The 22,037-nt window shown below is 43.1% G+C and overlaps 1 protein-coding gene across 2 annotated transcripts in view; it reads right to left on the bottom strand.

Annotated features, from left to right (window-relative positions):
- FIRRM (FIGNL1 interacting regulator of recombination and mitosis) overlaps window positions 1-22,037 on the bottom strand; it is a 983,706-nt gene that overhangs the window by 190,665 nt on the left and 771,004 nt on the right. For both annotated transcript variants that reach the window (XM_077276297.1, XM_077276298.1), the window contains one exon: window positions 17,814-17,909. In XM_077276297.1, the coding sequence (XP_077132412.1) occupies window positions 17,814-17,909 (96 nt within the window). The remainder of the gene's footprint in view (window positions 1-17,813; window positions 17,910-22,037) is intronic.

Raw genomic sequence — 22,037 nt, 5'->3', positions numbered from 1 at the left:
CTCTGACGGTGGTGGTGCACAACCAACGTCAGACAACGTCGTAATATGAGTGGCCCTGTGCCAGTACCGCCGCCCATGAGATAGTGTCCCCCCCAGCTCGAACAGTGCTCTACCACTTGCAAAACTTACCTCTCCCTGCTCCACCACTGTGTAGTCTGTGCTGTTAAATCCTTCAATGGCACTCCGAATACAAATTTGTTGAAATGATAGATGTTAATTAAAATATACAGGGGCCCTGGCCTCCATTTATACCAGTTAATACGTTGCACCTACTACCACTGTCTGCTACTCAGCAGAGGAGCCCACCCCTGTACCTAGCTATGCCACCTGGTTATTTCTGAAAACATTTTTGGCACACATTTAGCCTACTTTATTATTAGGGCCTACTCGCTGTGTCAGCCACTCCTTACAATTGTCCTCCGCTGAACCAAGCAATGCCGCCTGGTTATTCCTGTTAATAATTTTGAACTGCATTTACTCTACTTACTTATATGGGTCTACTCACTGTGTCAGCCACTCCTTACAATTGTCCTCCGCTGAACCAAGCAATGCCACCTGTGTCAGGACTCTGAACATTTTGATTACCTTTTGTGCATTACTGCCCTTTTCCAAGATGGCGTCTTTGGTCTCATGTGCACTGTGTCTTCCTGCTATATAACGCCACCCAAGCCTTTAGTCTGTGCTAGAGTATTCTGCCTTGTATACAGCTCCTGATGACTCCCTGGCTTTCCACCTGCACCTGCTCCTGTGAACCTGTGTGGAGATCCTGCTACTCAGCTCTGAGTTTCTGCTGCATACATTGGTTTCCAGTAATCCTCCATCTGGCTGCTTGTGTTTGTTTCCATCTGCATTTGCTGGACATGTAAGCTGTTGCTGCTCTGCTTAAACCTGAGACTTTTACCCAGGCCTCCCTGGTTGTGCTAAGATATTATTTGAACTGCCTCTAAGCATATCTATCTGTGTTTGGACTACCAAGGACTTATTCGTGTCAAGTATCCTCAAGATAATTGTGCTTCACAGACTTTCTTCGTGATTGCATTTTCCTCTGAAGTTTCCTATAGTCTGTTAAGCTGCGTTTAATATTTACACCAAGTGTTGTGGACTTGAGTTTCTCTCTGCACCTGTTTGAATCACCATGTGATAATATAGACTTTACCACTTATAAAACTGTGTCCTGTAGTTGTCTTGTTCCATGCAAAGAGTCTCCCGAGTTATCCCTTATAATCATTACAGGGTACTCTAGCTTCAAAAGAGGAGACTGCTAAAACAATGGCTGCAGAAAGCAGACTAGAGCAGGTGTTTTCCATAATTAGATCACTGCAGAAAGATGTGGAAGGTCTGCAAAAGAAGTTTGGAAGCTTTGAACACAATCAACAAGTGTTTGGACAAACTTTGCAGGACTTAAGCACCCGCATGGCAGCCCAGGAAAACAAACTTGCTGGCATAGAGTCCCAGTATGGACTGGCTTTTCAGGACATAAGCACGCAAATGGCTGCACAAGCGACTTTACCATCTGGGCAACCGCCACCAGCTAGCCCACCTAAGTTGACCCCATTCAGATGTAATGGTGATCGCGACAAATTTTGTGGCTTTGTGAATCAATGTATGCTATATTTTGATGTACATGCTGACCATTTTCCTAATGATAGATCCAAAGTATTGTGTGTAATAATGCTGCTGACCGCACGAGCGCTCGCCTGGGCAAATCCGATGATTGAGTCTTGTGACCGGAGGTTAAATAATTTGGACGATTTTTTGGCCGCTATGGCATTACTGTTTGATGACCCTAATTGCTGTGCAACCGCTGAATCTGCTTTATTATCTTTATGCCAGGCTAAACGTTCTGTTATTGAGTATGCTACTGAATTCAGGAGATTAGCGGTAGATACTAATTGGGACAGTTATGCACAATTACCTATTTTTAAAAAGGGTCTGTCTAGCATTGTAAAGGATGAATTAGCTTGCTCTGAATCACCACAAGAGCTAGAAACATTTATACAGCATTGTGCGCGCATTGACATTCGCCTTACTGAGCGTAGGCAGAAGAAGTTTGCTGCATATAACCGTATTTCTAACTTTTCCCTTCCTTCCAAAGAGCCTGCAGGTAAAACATCTCGAGAGGTAGAGGAGGTGCCCATGCAAATTGATTCTGTTCAGAGGCGCGAGAGTAATGAGCGCCGGGAGCATCGCCTTCAAGAAAGTCTATGTTTCTACTGCGGCCAGTCTGACCACTTTCTAATCAACTGTCCCAAGTGTCCCAAGCGGCCTAACAAGGTGCTAGCAGCAGTAGGGGAGTATGACAACTATGATGATGAATCTGACATCTCTGAATGTAGCCTGCCTTTAAACGCTGTATTCCATTCACTTTCTATGACTTCACCAGTCAAGGAGCTAAATGAAAAGAACTCTGACTGTTCTCTCCCAATTAAGATCCTGTGTACAGGACAGTGGATTTCCAGTACAGCTATGATTGACTCTGGTGCAGGTGGCAATTTTATGGATATTGCATTTGACAAATAACATGGTATTGAAATTCAGCAAAGAGCCTCTCCAATTACCATGGAAACAGTGGATGGGTCACCTTTAATCTCCGGGCCTGTGGATCAGGAGACCGCACCCCTTGAGATTTTGTTGGAGCCTAATCATCAAGAGCAACTCTCTTTCTTGTTAATTTCTTCTCCTCATTTTTCTGTGATTTTAGGCATCCCTTGGCTGCGTTCTCAGAATCTAACTATCAACTGGGAGACCAAGGAGATTATCTTTCCAACAAGGAGCAACTCAGCATTAACTGAAGCTGTCCCCGAGTCCACAGCTACGGAACTACCGGTAAAGGTATTTACTTTACCTTCAGCATATAAAGAGCTCTCTGACATCTGTGACAAGAAGAATTCAGATCAGCTTCCTCCACACAGGCATTATTACTGTCCGTTTGAGTTGCTTCCTGGGGCAGCTATTCCTTTTGGTAACGTATATCCTTTGGCGGCACCTGAGCTTCAAGCCTTAAAGGAGTATATTGATGAAAATCTGGCCAAAGGCTTCATACGTCCTTCTTCTTCACCAGCAGGGGCACCTATATTTTTTGTAAAGAAGAAGCGTGGGTCCCTGAGACCCTGTGTGAACTATCGAGAGTTCAATAAGGTAACCGTACGGAATCGTTACCCTTTGCCTCTAAATCCCGAATTACTGGAAAGAGTCCGCCATGCTAAGGTGTTCTCTAAACTGAATCTTCGTGGGGCTTATAATTTGGTGCGTATTCGTCCAGGGGATGAGTGGAAGACAGCATTCCGATGCCGGTATGGACACTTTGAATATCTCGTGATGCCCTTCGGGCTTTGTAATGCCCCTGCAACGTTTCAACATCTTGCTAATGACATTTTCAGAGATTTGTTGGACCAGTTTGTGGTGATCTATTTGGACGATATTCTAATCTTTTCTGACTCTCTACAGGAACATGAAGAACATGTCAAAGCTGTTTTAAGACGTCTGAAAGAGAACCATCTGTATATTCAGCCGGAGAAATGCGAGCTCCATCGTTCTGAGATACAGTTCTTAGGTTATATCATCTCTCCCCAGGGGCTGAACATGGAATCTGGTAAAATTCAGGCTATCCTTGACTGGCCGGTACCCAAGAACGTTAAGGAGGTCCAACGTTTTATTGGTTTTGCAAATTTCTACAAACGCTTCATTCGAAATTTTTCTGATATTGTCCATCCCATTACTTCCTTGACAAAGAAGGAAAAGCCCTTTAAGTGGTCATCACAGGCTCAAGAAGCTTTTGATTGGCTTAAGATCTGTTTCACCTCAGCACCGCTGTTGATACACCCAGATCCAACACTTTCTTTCATTGTGGAGGTGGATGCTTCTGATAATGCCTTGGGGGCTATTCTCTCCCAAAGAACTGGAGAGAAGGGTCTGCTACATCCTTGTGCTTTCTTTTCCTGTAGACTAACCTCAGCAGAGAAGAATTACGATGTGGGAGACAAGGAATTGCTGGCTATTATTGCGGCTTTCAAGAAATGGAGACATCATCTGCAAGGAGCTGCACAACAGATCGTAGTGCTTACTGACCATCGCAATTTAGAGTTCCTCAGATCCGCTAGATGTCTTTCTCCTCGTCAGGCTCCTTGGAACTTATTTTTAAATCAATTTAAATTTGTTATCTCGTACCGTCCAGGTTCTCGTAATGGGAAGGGTGATGCTTTATCCCGAATCCATGCTGCAGATTCCGTACCTGGAGCCCTGTCCAAGACCATTCTATCTGATGCCAATTTCATCGGAGTTATCCACGATCAGGACTTGTGGAAGAAGTGCAGGGAGGCTTATGACAGTGATGTATTTCTGGCCAACCCACCTGTTGATATTAATCTTGTCTTTAAGGGTGGTATGTGGTTCAGAGATCGACGTATCTACATCCCTGAGGTCGTCCGTCTGCAGATCCTCAAGTTGGTACATGACTCCAAGTTGGCTGGTCACAGGGGGGTACAGAAGACACAAGAGTTCCTAAGTCGATTTTTCTGGTGGCCAACTTGCCTGAAGGATACTAAGGACTATGTTCTCTCTTGCGAGGTATGTGCTCGTTACAAGACTACTCGTGTGGCACCTACGGGTCTCCTGCAACCATTACTTGTTCAGTCCCGACCTCGGGGGTCTATATCAATGGACTTTATTGTGGAGCTGCCTACATCGGGGGGCATGAATGTGATCATGGTAGTAGTTGATCGCCTGACTAAAGCCGCTCATTTTGTTCCATGCACCGGCCTCCCCTCAGCTAAGGATACAGTGAACTTGGTTATTCAGAATGTCTTCAGGCTGCATGGGGTCCCGGATGAGATCATCTCTGACCGTGGCGTACAGTTCACTTCAAGATTCTGGAAGGGGTTTTGCTCTGCACTCAATATTAATGTCTGTCTCTCTTCCGCTTACCATCCCCAGACAAATGGTCAGACTGAGCGTACCAACCAGATGTTGGAACAATATCTAAGATGCTATGTTAGCCATCTCCAAGATGATTGGTTGGAATTACTGCCGTTAGCCGAATTTTCATACAACAATTCTCAGAGCGCCTCCACTAAGTTCACTCCTTTCTTTGCCAATCTGGGTTATCATCCATGTATCTTACCTAGGTCTCTGATTAATTCTCCGGTTCTAGCAGTTGAGGAAAGGCTGACTGAGATGAGGCAAAATCTGGAGGTTCTGAAGGAATCCCTGACCATGGCTCAAGAACGTTATAAGAGATCGGCTGATAGATTCCGTAAACCTGCATCCATGTTCAAGGTAGGAGATTCTGTGTGGTTATCAACTAAGAATCTGAAGTTAAACGTTCCTTCACAAAAATTTGGACAGAAATTCATTGGCCCTTTCAAGATCAACAGTATTGTGAGCTCTATGGCCTGCTGTCTGAAGCTGCCTAGGACTATGAAGGTACACCCAGTTTTTCATGTATCTTTAATAAAGCCTGTATCTCCTAATACCTTCCAGGGACGTGTTGTGCCACTTCCGCAGCCTGTGGTGATTGATGGGCAAGAACAATTTGTGGTGGAGGAAATTATTGATTCCAGGAATCGGCTCCAATATCTGATAAGATGGCAGGGATATCACCCTGAGGAACTCTTGGGAACCTGTGGAAACCATCAATGCCCAACAGAAGATCTCTCGTTTTCATCAAAGATTCCCTGAGAAACCAGGTCCAGGATCGTCCTGAGGCCGCTTCTAAGGAGGGAGTAATGTCAGGACATTGAACATTTTGATTACCTTTTGTGCATTACTGCCCTTTTCCAAGATGGCGTCTTTGGTCTCATGTGCACTGTGTCTTCCTGCTATATAACTCCACCCCAGCCTTTAGTCTGTGCTAGAGTATTCTGCCTTGCATCCAGCTCCTGATGACTCCCTGGCTTTGCACCTGCACCTGCTGCTGTGAACCTGTGTGAAGATCCTGCTACTCAGCTGTGAGTTTCTGCTGCATACATTGGTTTCCAGTAATCCTCCATCTGGCTGCTTGTGTTTGTTTCCATCTGCATTTGCTGGACATGTAAGCTGTTGCTGCTCTGCTTAAACCTGAGACTTTTACCCAGGCCTCCCTGGTTGTGCTAAGATATTATTTGAACTGCCTCTAAGCATATCTATCTGTGTTTGGACTACCAAGGACTTATTCGTGTCAAGTATCCTCAAGAATAATTGTGCTTCATAGACTTTGAGTGATTGCATTTTCCTCTGAAGTTTCCTATAGACTGTTAAGCTGTGTTTAATATTTACACCAAGTGTTGTGGACGCGAGTTTCTCTCTGCACCTGTTTGAATCACCGTGTGATAATATAGACTTTACCACTTATAAAACTGTGTCCTGTAGTTGTCTTGTTCCATGCAAAGAGTCTCCTGAGTTATCCCTTATAATCATTACAGCCTGGTTATTCCTGTTAACAATTTTTAACTGCTTTTAGCCCACTTACTTATTTGGGCCTACTCACTGTGTCAGCCACTCCTTACAATTGTCCTCCGCTGAACCAAGCAATGCCGCCTGGTTATTCCTGTTAACAATTTTGAACTGCATTTAGCCCACTTACTTATTTGGGCCTACTCACTGTGTCAGCCACTCCTTACAATCGTCCTCCGCTGAACCAAGCAATGCCACCAGTTTAGTCCTGTTACCAATTTTGAACTGCATTTAGGCTACTTTATTATTTGGGCCTACTAACTGTGTCTGACACTCATTACAGTTTTCCTCCACTGAACAAAGCAATGCCACCTGTTTAGTCCTGTTACCACATTTGAACTGCATTTAGCCTACTTTATTATTTGGGCCTATATCTGTGCTTCCTCCTCATCCTGGCCATTGCCCAGCCACTGCTAGATGAGTCTGCTGATACACTGACCCAGACCACTACATTCCCCTTGCACTCTACACAGCCAGAATCTGACCCTGCTGAAAGTCAGGTTCCCCTTCCCGCATACTATACCACCTTACACAGGGACAAAGAGGAAGGTGCAGATGAAAGAGCAGGTTCCTTCATCAGGTGGGGGGGCATACTCGTTGGCGACATCACTGGCACAGGGCCCCTCATAGTACACAAAAGTGTCTCTGCCGGTGGGAGGCGCCACCCGCCGTCAAACACACCGCCGTACTATGAGGGGCCCTGTGCCAGTGCCAATGCCAATGAGTGGGCCCCCACTGCTTGCTCAGGATCACAGCACTTCCAAAGTTGAAATACTTACCTCTCCCTGCTCCACCGCCGTGACGTATTCAGCGTTTCCTGGGCCCACGAAAAACTTGAGCTAGCCTTACCCCCCCACAACTTTAGCCAAATGACCCCCAGTTTTCAGTGCCTAACTATTATTATAAAGTAAATTAAGATTGTCAAGCTTCAGTAATAAGAATTGATGTTTTTGGCATTAAAATGGGCACTGTAGGTGTTTTCCTGTCCTCCACTCTCTGCCGACTTTGATTCCCCATTGACTTGCATTGGGTTTCGTGTTTCAGTCGGCCCCCGATTTTACACAATAATAGGCCGATTTCACCCGACCCAACTTTTGACAAAGTCAGGTTTCACGAAACCCGACTCGATCCTAAAAAAGTAAAAGTCACTCAACTCTAGTCTGCACATAGCCTTAAAAAAACAAAACAAAACACTGTTAGGTAAGTATACAGCCCATTCCACTGAAGGCATGGTCTGCTATAAAAAAATTAAAAACAACCATATCCCTCACATGTGTCTCATTCTATCCCTCACCGTAATCCATGTCTGGGCATTAATAGTTTTCAACCTGTACTATGCCAAAATGTGACCATCACGGCTTAGAACCACTGGGAATGAGTGACCAGCTGTGACATCATTGAGGCTCAGCTCAGTGAGTTCACCGCAGTTCTTTGAGAAAGAAAGGTCGCATCTTGGCACAGTCCAGGTTGAAAACGGTTTGTCCCCCACACATGGATTACGGTGAGGGATATGGTTGTTTTTTATTACAGGAGATGAGGGCTTCTTTGGAATAGGCATTAGGTGAGTATAACTGTGTTTGTTATCTAATATAGAAAGCTGAATGTGTTTGTATGTCCGGGATTGGCATCTGAACCGTCGCAGCTACAGTCACAAAATTTTGCACAGTCACACATCTGGACCCCGAGTGCATTTTAGACTATGTTGTGAGGAGAAATTTTAACCCCGTGCATTCCAATTCAGCAAACAAATTTTCCACTATCTACATACTGGGGAAACAGTGAAAGGAAAAGTGTTGGAGGCAAATTGACAGCTGCCAGATGTGAACAAGGGGGACTTAAACATACTCAGAAGGGAGGTAAGAACATTTCTAAAACAATCCACAGGGAGGAGATTGGAACAAAACAAAATCCTCTAAACTGCATGCTCGCAAACGCCAGAAGCCTGACAAACAAGATGGAAGAACTAGAAGCAGAAATATCTACAGGTAACTTTGACATAGAGGGAATAACCGAGACATGGTTAGATGAAAGCTATGACTGGGCAGTTAACTTACAGGGTTACAGTCTGTTTAGAGAGGATCGTAAAAATCGGAGAGGAGGAGGGATTTGTCTCTATGTAAAGTCTTGTCTAAAGTCCACTTTAAGGGAGGATATTAGCGAAGGGAATGAGGATGTCGAGTCCATATGGGTCGAAATTCATGGAGGGAAAAATGGTAACAAAATTCTCATTGGGGTCTGTTACAAACCCCCAAATATAACAGAAATCATGGAAAGTCTACTTCTAAAGCAGATAGATGAAGCTGCAACCCATAATGAGGTCCTGGTTATGGGGGACTTTAACTACCCGGATATTAACTGGGAAACAGAAACCTGTGAAACCCATAAAGGGAACAGGTTTCTGCTAATAACCAAGAAAAATTATCTTTCACAATTTGGTGCAGAATCCAACCAGAGGAGCAGCACTTTTAGACCTAATACTATCTAATAGACCTGACAGAATAACAAATCTGCAGGTGGTTGGGCATCTAGGAAATAGCGACCACAATATTGTACAGTTTCACCTGTCTTTCACTAGGGGGACTTGTCAGGGAGTCACAAAAACACTGAACTTTAGGAAGGCAAAGTTTGACCAGCTTAGAGATGCCCTTAATCTGGGAGACTGGGACAATATCCTCAGAAATAAGAATACAGATAATAAATGGAAAATGTTTAAGAACATCCTAAATAGGCACTGTAAGCGGTTTATACCTTGTGAGAATAAAAGGACTAGAAATAGGAAAAACCCAATGTGGCTAAACAAAGAAGTAAGACAGGCAATTAACAGTAAAAAGAAAACATTTGCACTACTAAAGCAGGATGGCACCATTGAAGCTCTACAAAACTATAGGGAGAAAAATACTTTATCTAAAAAACTAATTAAAGCTGCCAAAAAGGAAACAGAGAAGCACATTGCTAAGGAGAGTAAAACTAATCCCAAACTGTTCTTCAACTATATCAATAGTAAAAAGAATAAAAACTGAAAATGTAGGCCCCTTAAAAAATAGTGAGGAAAGAATGGTTGTAGATGACGAGGATAAAGCTAACATATTAAACACCTTCTTCTCCACGGTATTCACGGTGGAAAATGAAATGCTAGGTGAAATCCCAAGAAACAATGAAAACCCTATATTAAGGGTCACCAATCTAACCCAAGAAGAGGTGCGAAACCGGCTAAATAAGATTAAAATAGATAAATCTCCGGGTCCGGATGGCATACACCCACGAGTACTAAGAGAACTAAGTAATGTAATAGATAAACCATTATTTCTTATTTTTAGGGACTCTATAGCGACGGGGTCTGTTCCGCAGGACTGGCGAATAGCAAATGTGGTGCCAATATTCAAAAAGGGCTCTAAAAGTGAACCTGGAAATTATAGGCCAGTAAGTCTAACCTCTACTGTTGGTAAAATATTTGAAGGGTTTCTGAAGGATGTTATTCTGGATTATCTCAATGAGAATAACTGTTTAACTCCATATCAGCATGGGTTTATGAGAAATCGCTCCTGTCAAACCAATCTAATCAGTTTGTATAAAGAGGTAAGCTATAGGCTGGACCACGGTGAGTCATTGGTATATCTCGATTTTTCCAAAGCGTTTGATACGGTGCCGCACTAGAGGTTGGTACACAAAATGAGAATGCTTGGTCTGGGGAAAAATGTGTGTAAATGGGTTAGTAACTGGCTTAGTGATAGAAAGCAGAGGGTGGTTCTAAATGGTATAGTCTCTAACTGGGTCGCTGTGACCAGTGAGGTACCGCAGGGGTCGGTATTGGGACCTGTTCTCTTCAACATATTCATTAATGATCTGGTAGAAGGTTTCCACAGTAAAATATTGATATTTGCAGATGATACAAAACTATGTAAAGCAGTTAATACAAGAGAAGGTAGTATTCTGCTACAGATGGATCTGGATAAGTTGGAAACTTGGGCTGAAAGGTGGCAGATGAGGTTTAACAATGATAAATGTAAGGTTATACACATGGGAAGAAGGAATCAATATCACCATTACACACTGAACGGGAAACCACTGGGTAAATCTGACAGGGAGAAGGACTTGGGGATCCTAGTTAATGATAAACTTACCTGGAGCAGCCAGTGCCAGGCAGCAGCTGCCAAGGGGTGATCATGGGGTGCATTAAAAGAGGTCTGGATACACATGATGAGAGCATTATACTGCCTCTGTACAAATCCCTAGTTAGACCGCACATGGAGTACTGTGTCCAGTTTTGGGCACCGGTGCTCAGGAAGGATATAATGGAACTAGAGAGAGTACAAAGGAGGGCAACAAAATTAATAAAGGGGATGGGAGAACTACAATACCCAGATAGATTAGCGAAATTAGGATTATTTAGTCTAGAAAAAAGACGACTGAGGGGCGATCTAATAACCATGTATAAGTATATAAGGGGACAATACAAATATCTTGCTGAGGATCTGTTTATACCAAGGAAGGTCACGGGCACCAGGGGGAATTCTTTGCGTCTGGAGGAGAGAAGGTTTTTCCACCAACATAGAAGAGGATTCTTTACTGTTAGTGCAGTGAGAATCTGGAATTGCTTGCCTGAGGAGGTGGTGATGGCGAACTCAGTCGAGGGGTTCAAGAGAGGCCTGGATGTCTTCCTGGAGCAGAACAATATTGTATCATACAATTATTCCCTTTTTGGAAGTGCATCTGAACAGCAAGGTGGATTGCTGTTGAGGGGAGATAGAGAGAGAAAAAAAAAAATCTATAAATCTTCAGCACAGCGAGTGTGAACGAGCTGAGTGTGACCTGAGCGTAAGTGTGAACGGTGGTAAGTGTGTGACTTGTGATTCAGTGACTTTGGAATCAGGGAGTTTCCAAGGGAGGAATTGCTTGTTTTTTTTTTGGGGTTTAATTAATACTTTGTATTTATTTTTAATTAACGTTTCTGTGTGCTGCAATCCCCATTAGGAAATGTGCTCCACAATTGTTAATGCCATCCAGTGTACGTCTTGCCACATGTATGCAGTCCTTGACCAGCCGGTCGAGGGTGCATACTGCTGTGCGAGATGTGAGCACATTGTGCATTTGGAAACCCAGATACTGGATCTAAATGTGCAGCTGGCAACACTGGGATCCATAGACAATATGGAGAGGAGTCTTCTGCTCACAGAGCAGACGCTCAATGGGATAGATGAGGAGGGGGATGGTAGGATGGAGCTGCAGGACAGTGTGGCAGTTAGCTGGGTGACAGATAGAAGGCGGGGTAGAGGGAAGAGTGCCAGGGAGGCTAGTCCTGATCTGGCACACCCCAATAAGTTTGCTAAGTTGGCAGATGAGGGGGGTGCCAGTACAGGGGTAGCACTGCTGCAGCCAGGCATGTCCTCTGAAAGCCGGAGGAGTGACTGCTCCAGTAAGGAGGGAAAAAGGAGAGCAGGGCAGGCCAGACAGGTGCTGGTAGTGGGGGACTCAATTATTAGGGGAACAGATAGGGCAATCTGTCACAAAGACAGGGATCGTCGGACGGTGTGCTGCCTACCTGGCGCTCGAGTCCGACACATCGCTGATCGGGTGGACAGATTACTGGGAGGGGCTGGTGAGGACCCAGCGGTCATGGTGCACATTGGCACAAATGACAAAGTTAGAGGTAGGTGGAAGGTCCGTAAAGATGATTTCAGGGAATTAGGCTGCAAGCTTAAAGCAAGGACCTCCAACGTGGTATTTTCCGAAATACTGCCTGTGCCACGCCAGAGAGGCAACGGGAGATTAGGGAGGTTAATAAGTGGCTCAAGAATTGGTGTAGGAAGGAGGGGTTTGGGTTCCTGCAGAACTGGGCCGACTTCTCAGTTGGCTACAGGCTCTACGCTAGGGACGGGCTGCACCTCAATGGGGAAGGTGCAGCTGTGCTGGGGGAGAAAATGGTTAGAAGGTTGGAGGAGTGTTTAAACTAGGGATTGGGGGGAGGGTATTCATTTTATAGGAGGGGAAGATAGTGCAGATAGAGACCTGGGCACAAATGAGGAAGTTGGGGGTGGCGGTGGCATGGGGGGTGGGGTTAGAGCAGTTAGTAATTTAAGAAAGAATAGAGGTACAGAGAGTAACATCAAGTGCATGTATACTAATGCCAGAAGCCTCGCCAACAAAATGGATGAATTAGAACTAATGTTGTTGGAGCATAATTATGACATGGTGGAGATATCTGAGACGTGGCTGGATGAGAGCCATGACTGGGCTGTTAACTTGCAGGTCTATAGCCTGTTCAGAAATGACCGTACAGATAAGCGAGGGGGAGGGGTGTGTCTATATGTAAAATCTTCCTTAAAACCCATCCTGCGTGATAATATAGGTGAATTTAATGAAAATGTAGAGTCCCTGTGGGTGGAGATAAGGGGAGGGGGAAAAAATAATAAATTACTGATAGGGGTTTGTTATAAATCTCCAAAACTAATGGAAGCAATGGAGAATATCCTCGTAAAGCAAATAGATGAAGCTGCGACTCAAGGAGAAGTCATTATTATGGGGGACTTCAACTACCCTGAAATAGATTGGGGAACAGAAACCTGCAGTTCCAGCAAAGGTAATCGGTTTTTGACAACTATGAGAGACAATTACCTTTCACAACTGGTTCAGGACCCAACAAGGAGGGGGGCACTGCTAGACCTAATATTAACCAACAGGCCAGACCGCATATCAAATATAAGGGTTGGGGGTCACTTGGGGAATAGTGATCACAAAATAATAAGTTTTCATGTAACCTTTAATAAGATGGGTAGTAGGGGGGTGACAAGGACACTAAACTTCAGGAGGGCAAATTTCCAACGGATGAGAGAGGATCTCTCTAGTTAGACCGCACATGGAGTACTGTGTCCAGTTTTGGGCACCGGTGCTCAGGAACGATATAATGGAACTAGAGAGAGTACAAAGGAGGGCAACAAAATTAATAAAGGGGATGGGAGAACTACAATACCCAGATAGATTAGCGAAATTAGGATTATTTAGTCTAGAAAAAAGACGACTGAGGGGCGATCTAATAACCATGTATAAGTATATAAGGGGACAATACAAATATCTCGCTGAGGATCTGTTTATACCAAGGAAGGTGACGGGCACAAGGGGGCATTCTTTGCGTCTGGAGGAGAGAAGGTTTTTCCACCAACATAGAAGAGGATTCTTTACTGTTAGGGCAGTGAGAATCTGGAATTGCTTGCCTGAGGAGGTGGTGATGGCGAACTCAGTCGAGGGGTTCAAGAGAGGCCTGGATGTCTTCCTGGAGCAGAACAATATTGTATCATACAATTATTAGGTTCTGTAGAAGGACGTAGATCTGGGGATTTATTATGATGGAATATAGGCTGAACTGGATGGACAAATGTCTTTTTTCGGCCTTACTAACTATGTTACTATGTTACTATCTTGGTGCAATTAACTGGGACGATATCCTGAGACACAAAAATACACAAATAAAATGGGAGACATTTATTAGCATCCTGGATAGGACCTGTGCACAGTATATACCGTATGGGAATAAACATACTAGAAATAGGAGGAAACCAATATGGCTAAATAGAGCTGTAAGGGGCGCAATAAGGGACAAAAAGAAAGCATTTAGAGAATTAAAGCAAGTAGGTAGTGAGGAGGCATTAAATAAATACAGAAAATTAAATAAATTCTGTAAAAAGCAAATCAAGCCAGCAAAGATTGAGACAGAGAGACTCATTGCCAGAGAGAGTAAAAATAATCCCAAAATATTCTTTAACTATATAAATAGTAAGAAACTAAAAAATGACAGTGTTGGCCCCCTTAAAAATACTGGGTGAAATGGTGGATGAGGATGAAGAAAAAGCCAATATGCTAAATGACTTTTTTTCATCAGTATATACAAAAGAAAATCCCATGGCAGAAAAAATGACTAGTGATAAAAATTCCCCATTAAATGTCACCTGCTTAACCCAGCAGGAAGTACAGCGGCGTCTAAAAATAACTAAAATTGACAAATCTCCGGGCCCGGATGGGGTACACCCCCGAGTACTGCAGGAACTAAGTACAGTCATTGATAGACCATTATTTTTAATCTTTAAAGACTCCATAATAACAGGGTCTGTACCACAGGACTGGCGTATAGCAAATGTGGTGCCAATATTCAAAAAAGGGGCAAAAACTGAACTCGGTAATTATAGGCCAGTAAGCTTAACCTCTACTGTGGGTAAAATCCTGGAGGGCATTCTAAGGGATGCTATGCTGGAGTATCTGAAGAGGAATAACCTCATGACCCAGTATCAGCACGGGTTTACTAGGGACCGTTCATGTCAGACTAATTTGATCAGCTTCTATGAAGAGGTAAGTTCCGGACTGGACCAAGGGAACCCAGTGGACATAGTATATATGGACTTTTCCAAAACTTTTGATACGGTGCCACACAAAAGGTTGTTACATAAAATGAGAGTAATGGGGATAGGGGAAAATATGTGTAAGTGGGTTGAGAGCTGGCTCAGGGATAGGAAACAAAGGGTGGTTATTAATGGAGCACACTCGGACTGGGTCACGGTTAGCAGTGGGGTACCACAGGGGTCAGTATTGGGCCCTCTTCTTTTTAACATATTTATTAATGACCTTGTAGGGGGCATTCAGAGTAGAATTTCAATATTTGCAGATGACACTAAACTCTGCAGGGTAATCAATACAGAGGAGGACAATTTTATATTACAGGATGATTTATGTAAACTAGAAGCTTGGGCTGATAAATGGCAAATGAGCTTTAATGGGGATAAATGTAAGGTCATGCACTTGGGTAGAAGTAATAAGATGTATAACTATGTGCTTAATTCTAAAACTCTGGGCAAAACCGTCAATGAAAAAGACCTGGGTGTATGGGTGGATGACAAACTCATATTCAGTGGCCAGTGTCAGGCAGCTGCTACAAAGGCAAATAAAATAATGGGATGTATTAAAAGAGGCATAGATGCTCATGAGGAGAACATAATTTTACCTCTATACAAGTCACTAGTTCGACCACACTTAGAATACTGTGCACAGTTCTGGTCTCCGGTGTATAAGAAAGACATAGCTGAACTGGAGCGGGTGCAGAGAAGAGCGACCAAGGTTATTAGAGGACTGGGGGGTCTGCAATACCAAGATAGGTTATTACACTTGGGGCTATTTAGTTTGGAAAAACGAAGACTAAGGGGTGATCTTATTTTAATGTATAAATATATGAGGGGACAGTACAAAGACCTTTCTGATGATCTTTTTAATCATAGACCTGAGACAGGGACAAGGGGGCATCCTCTACGTCTGGAGGAAAGAAGGTTTAAGCATAATAACAGACGCGGATTCTTTACTGTAAGAGCAGTGAGACTATGGAACTCTCTGCCGTATGATGTTGTAATGAGTGATTCATTAATTAAATTTAAGAGGGGACTGGATACCTTTCTGGAAAAGTATAATGTTACAGGGTATATACACTAGATTCCTTGATAAGGCGTTGATCCAGGGAACTAGTCTGATTGCCGTATGTGGAGTTGGGAAGGAATTTTTTTCCCCATGGTGGAGTTACTCTTTGCCACATGGGGTTTTTTTGCCTTCCCCTGGATCAACATGTTAGGGCATGTTAGGTTAGGCTATGGGTTGAACTATATGGACTTACAGTCTTCCTTCAACCTTAATAACTATGTAACTATGTAACTATTTAGTTCTGTAGAAGGACGTAGATCTGGGGATTTATTATGATGAAATATAGGCTGAACTGGATGGACCAATGTCTTTTTTCGGCCTTACTATGTTAAAGAATGAGAGTGATGGCGCCAAAGAGTATATACCGTACAGTTACTAAGGTGGGGCCCCGACATGGGATACTCACCACACACGGGGATATGAACACACACACAAAATGCGCCACACACTAGCACGTGCTTGAAAACATATACCACACTCAGCACACATTTCACCACACATACACCAACTTCGCCACATAAAAGTGGAAACACAAAAGTCGCCACTCAAAACTCGCCACAAGCAAAGCTCGCCACATGTGCAAAACTCACCTCATGGAAAGCTCCCCACACGCAAAACTTGCACACGTGGAAAAATTGCCACATGCACAAAAGTTGCAACACATGTAAAAGTTGCCTCACACAAAACTTGCACATACTCAAAATGCACCACACATAAAACTCGCCACTCGCAAAGCTTGCTGCACACAACTTGCTACACTAATCTGTCACATGCAACTCGACACACAAAAAGTTGCTATACGCATGTTGCCACACAAAACTCATCTCACAAAAGTCGCTACATGCATGTCGCCACACACAACTCAACACACACAACTTGACACATGAAACTCGCCCTAAAACACACACAAGTCTGGTATTATCCTTCAAAAATAAAAATCTGATTAATAAGCAGACAAACTAAAAGAGCAACAAATGTACCATATAGGAAATACGGCAGCTGTCAGTCACATGACCTGGCTATTATGTGTATGTGTGAGCTAATATATACTGCCAGGGGGGAGGGCTTCCTGTTGGCTGGGGATTTATCAGGCTGCCAATTTAGCTTACAAATACTGAGGTAAAAATACTGACCAAATAACGTGTGAACGAGGTCTAATACAGGAAGAGATGACATACAGGTACATACTATATACAGGGGAGATGACACACAGGTATATACTATATACAGGAGCAGATGACACACACAGGTATATACTATATACAGGAGGAGATGACTTACAGGTACATACTATATACAGGAGGAGATGACATACAGGTATATACTATATATAGGAGGAGATGACATACAGGTATATACTATATACAGGAGGAGATGACACACGTATATACTATATACAGGAGGAGATGACACACAGGTATATACTATATACAGAATAGATGACATACAGCAGGTATATACTATTTACAGGGGAGATGACATACAGGTATATACTATATACAGGAGATGACATACAGGTGTATACTATATATAAGGGAGATGACAAACATGTATATACTGAGGGGAAAATGAGAGGTGTGAGGTGAAAATGAAAATGTGTGAGTGCAAAATGAGAGGAGTGAGGGAAAATAGTGGAGTGATCGGAAAATGACAGATGTGAGGTCGAAATTACAAGTGTTAGGGGGAATGAGAGGAGTGAGGGAAATGAGAGGAGTGAAAATAAGAGATGTGAGGGGGAAAATGAAAGATCTAAGGGGGGAAAATGAGAAGCGTGATGGGAAAATAAGAGAAGTGAGGTGCAATAACTTAATACAGATATTTACTACGCCCAGGCAACGCCGGGCTCTTCAGCTAGTATTTCAATAAAGACATCGCGTTAAATTCATTGGCAGGTTCTTGTCATTCACATGGCATAAATTAAGAGATGGACTTACCTGTATTAACATTGGAGGTTCTACCTTTTTTATAACAAATTCAAACAAATCCAAAAAATGGCAGGTTGTTTCTAGCAACAAAGGTTGCTCAGCAATCTATTAAAAATAGCAAAAAGTTACTGAAGTGCTACAATCTGATACATGTTCTTTTCTATACATCTATCCCGATATAAAGGCATTTAATCTTGAAAAGAAATGGGTTTTACTCAATGAATAGCATTGTATTTGTGAACAAAGGTAGGCACATTTCTAGAATACATTTCTCAGAGTGGTGATGTAAGGTGGCCATTGCTGCTGTGTCTGTGGGGTGGTGAGGCCCAGAGAAATGGGGCTTTCCCTGGCACAATGGGTGTCGTGGTGGTAGTAACACAACGCTAAACCTATCAGATCCAGTACATGCCAATAGGTCACCATGAGGCAGAAGTGGACTAAGATCCTCATGTTCAGATTTGAAAACTATTCTTAGCTGTTGTAGATTAGTGTAAAATATTGTGATGTTAAGCTTCCGTTTTTCCATTACGTAATTAAATACTTTGTCTTTCCTGTTTTTGCTGGTAACCATAACTCCACCGATTTGCATCAGGTGTTTTAATTTAGCAGAAGACTTAAAAACTCACCTTTCAATGTTGTCTCTGGCAACAAACCAATAAATAGACAGGATCATTTTCTAAGATCAGTCTTGCTGATGTATAGCAGCCATTGAATTGGCAGGTCATCAAGCCCAGAGGTTAGTAATGGAGAAATGTCTGTAAGACATCTATCCATTACTATCCCCACAGTCATATTGTAAATAAAAACATCCCAAATAAAGTTCTTTATTCAAAATAAAAATCCACAGTTTTACAAATGTATTTAAAAATAAAAAACAGTTATACTCACGCTACACCCCTTCCATTGAAGCCATTGTCCCTTTAAAAAAAATTTAAACAGAAAAATAAAAAACAACCAAATCTCTCACCTGTTCAACATACTGTCCCACGCCTTAATCAATGTCTGTGACATCTGGTTGTCAACCTGAACGGTGCCAAGATGCAACCATCCAGGCTGAAAATCACAGGAGATTGAGTTGCTGCGAGCGCAGCGTCAGTGATTAGCGGTGACATCATCAACGTTACCACAGGTCACAGAGGCTGCATTCACAGGTCACAGAGGCTGCATTCCCAGCTCACTTCACTGTGAGGAGCTGGATGAACTGTGGTGACCTCACTGAAATCACCTCTAGTACCGTGAGAAAAAGTCATTTTTATTTAAAATAAAGGACTTTATACTTGGTGCTATTTATGTACAATATGACTATGGGGTTAGTAATGGATATTGGTCTTATAGACGCTTCTTCATTAGTAACCCTTGGGCTTGATGTCACCCGAACACTAACATGGATTTCCTGGTGAAGTCAGTGTTCGGGTTATGTACCCGAACAGTAGGTGTTTGTTACTGTAGTGAAAATATGTATATGTATGGCCAGCAGTTAACTAGCATCTGTCCTTAGGCTGCAGGTGTTGTGAATTAGACTTTTTTGGCTCCCTCTTGTGGTCACTAGTGATATGACTCTGGGATTGTCTTTCCTCAGTTTGGCACCCACCTGGGTCGTTAGTCCAGGGGTGTTGCTATATAAACTTCCTGAATTCTCAGTCTGGTGCCTGGCATCGTTGTAATCTGTTCCTTTCTGTTTGCTCCTGTCTGCTGGTCCTGGATCTTGCAAAATTAAGCTAAGTCCTGCTTCTTGGTTTTTTGGTTATTTGCATTGCTCTATTTTTTTGTCCAGCTTGTACTAAATGTGATTCCTGATTTTTGCTGGAAGCTCTAGGGGGCTGGTATTCTCCCCCCGGGCCGTTAGACGGTTCGGGGGTTCTTGAATATCCAGCGTGGAAATTTTGATAGGGTTTTTGCTGACCGTATAAGTCATCTTACTATATTCTGCTATTAGTCAGTGGGCCTCTCTTTGCTAAATATCTAGTTCATTCTTACGTTTGTCTTTTCTTCTTACCTCACCGTTATTATTTGTTGGGGGCTTGTATCCAACTTTTGGGGTCTTTTCTCTGGAGGCAAGAAAGGTCTATCTTTTCCCTTCTAAGGTTAGTTAGTTCTCCGGCTGGCGCGAGACGTCTAGAACCAACGTAGGCACGTTCCCCGGCTGCTGCTATTTGTGGTGCTAGCATTAGATATACGGTCAGCCCAGTTACCACTGCCCTATGAGCTGTTTTTTTGTGTTTGCAGACTTGGTATTCACTTTTGAGACCCTCTGCCATTGGGGTCATAACAGTATGCCAGGCCAAAGTTGAATGTTTAATGCATTGCAGAAGTGGGATAATAAGAAAGGAAATTCTGAGTTTTTTTTTTTTTTTCCTCTCTTTCTTTCTCCCCTTTACCTCTGAGTGGCTTGAGCTTGCTGCAGACATGAATGTCCAGACCTTGATTACATGTGTAGATCAGCTTGCTGCTCGTGTGCAGGGCATACAAGATTTTGTTACCAGTAGTCCAATGTCTGAACCTAAAATACCTATTCTTGAACTGTTCTCTGGAGACCGATTTAAGTTTAGGAATTTCAGGAATAATTGTAAATTGTTTCTATCTCTGAGACCCCGTTCATCTGGAGACTCAGCTCAGCAAGTTAAAATTGTTATCTCTTTCTTACGGGGCGACCCTCAGGATTGGCCTTTCTCGCTAGTGCCAGGAGATCCGGCATTGGCAAATATTGATGCGTTTTTTCTGGCGCTCGGATTGCTTTACGAGGAACCCAATCTTGAAATTCAGGCAGAAAAAGCCTTGCTGGCTATTTCTCAGGGCCAGGATGAAGCTGAAGTGTATTGCCAAAAATTTCGGAAATGGTCCGTGCTTACTCAGTGGAATGAGTGTGCTCTGGCCGCAAATTTCAGAAATGGCCTTTCTGAAGCCATTAAGAATGTGATGGTGGGTTTCCCCATTCCTACAAGTCTGAATGATGCCATGGCGCTGGCTATTCAAATTGACCGGCGTTTGCGGGAGCGCAAAGCCGCTAATCCTCTGGTGGTGTTGTCTGAACAAACACCTGATTTAATGCAATGTGGTAGAATTCAGACTAGAAATGAACGGAAAAATCATAGACGTCAGAATGGGTTGTGTTTTTACTGTGGTGATTCTACACATGTTATATCAGCATGCTCTAAACGCCTAATAAGGGTTGTTAGTCCTGTCGCCATTTGTAATTTGCAACCTAAATTTATTTTGTCTGTGACTTTAATTTGCTCATTGTCCTCCTACCCTGTTATGGCGTTTGTGGATTCAGGTGCTGCCCTGAGTGTTATGGATCTGTCATTTGCCAAGCGCTGTGGTTTTGTTCTTGAGTCGTTGGTAAATCCTATCCCTCTTAGAGGTATTGATGCTACGCCATTGGCGGAAAATAAACCGCAGTTTTGGACACAGGTAACCATGTGCATGACTCCTGAACATCGGGAGGTGATTCGTTTTCTTGTTCTGCATAAAATGCATGATTTGGTTGTTTTGGGTCTGCCATGGTTACAGACCCATAATCCAGTCTTGGATTGGAAGGCAATGTCTTTGTCAAGTTGGGGCTGTCAGGGAATTCATGGTGATTCCCCGCCGGTGTCTATTGCTTCCTCTACTCCTTCAGAAGTTCCTGAGTATTTGTCTGATTATCAGGATGTATTCAGCGAGTCCAGGTCCAGTGCTCTGCCTCCTCATAGGGACTGTGACTGCGCTATAGATTTGATTCCAGGTAGTAAATTTCCTAAGGGAAGATTATTTAATCTGTCTGTACCTGAGCATACCGCAATGCGTTCGTATATCAAGGAATCTCTGGAGAAGGGGCATATCCGTCCATCCTCTTCCCCTCTTGGTGCGGGATTCTTTTTTGTGGCCAAGAAGGACGGATCTTTGAGACCTTGTATTGACTATCGGCTTCTGAATAAAATCACTGTTAAATTTCAGTATCCTTCGCCTCTGTTGTCGGACTTGTTTGCCCGGATTAAAGGTGCCAAGTGGTTCACCAAGATAGATCTTCGTGGTGCGTACAACCTTGTGCGCATTAAGCAAGGAGATGAATGGAAAACTGCATTTAAAACGCCCGAAGGTCATTTTGAGTACTTGGTGATGCCTTTTGGGCTCTCTAATGCTCCTTCAGTGTTTCAGTCCTTTATGCATGATATTTTCCGGAAGTATCTGGATAGATTTATGATTGTTTATCTGGATGATATTCTGTTTTTTTCTGATGATTGGGACTCGCAT

The sequence above is a fragment of the Ranitomeya variabilis genome, chromosome 8 (genome assembly GCF_051348905.1).
Source record: "Ranitomeya variabilis isolate aRanVar5 chromosome 8, aRanVar5.hap1, whole genome shotgun sequence".
Taxonomy (NCBI): Eukaryota; Metazoa; Chordata; class Amphibia; order Anura; family Dendrobatidae; genus Ranitomeya; species Ranitomeya variabilis.
Note: the sequence above shows the minus strand (reverse complement) of the source record. Positions and strands in the feature narration are given on the sequence as shown.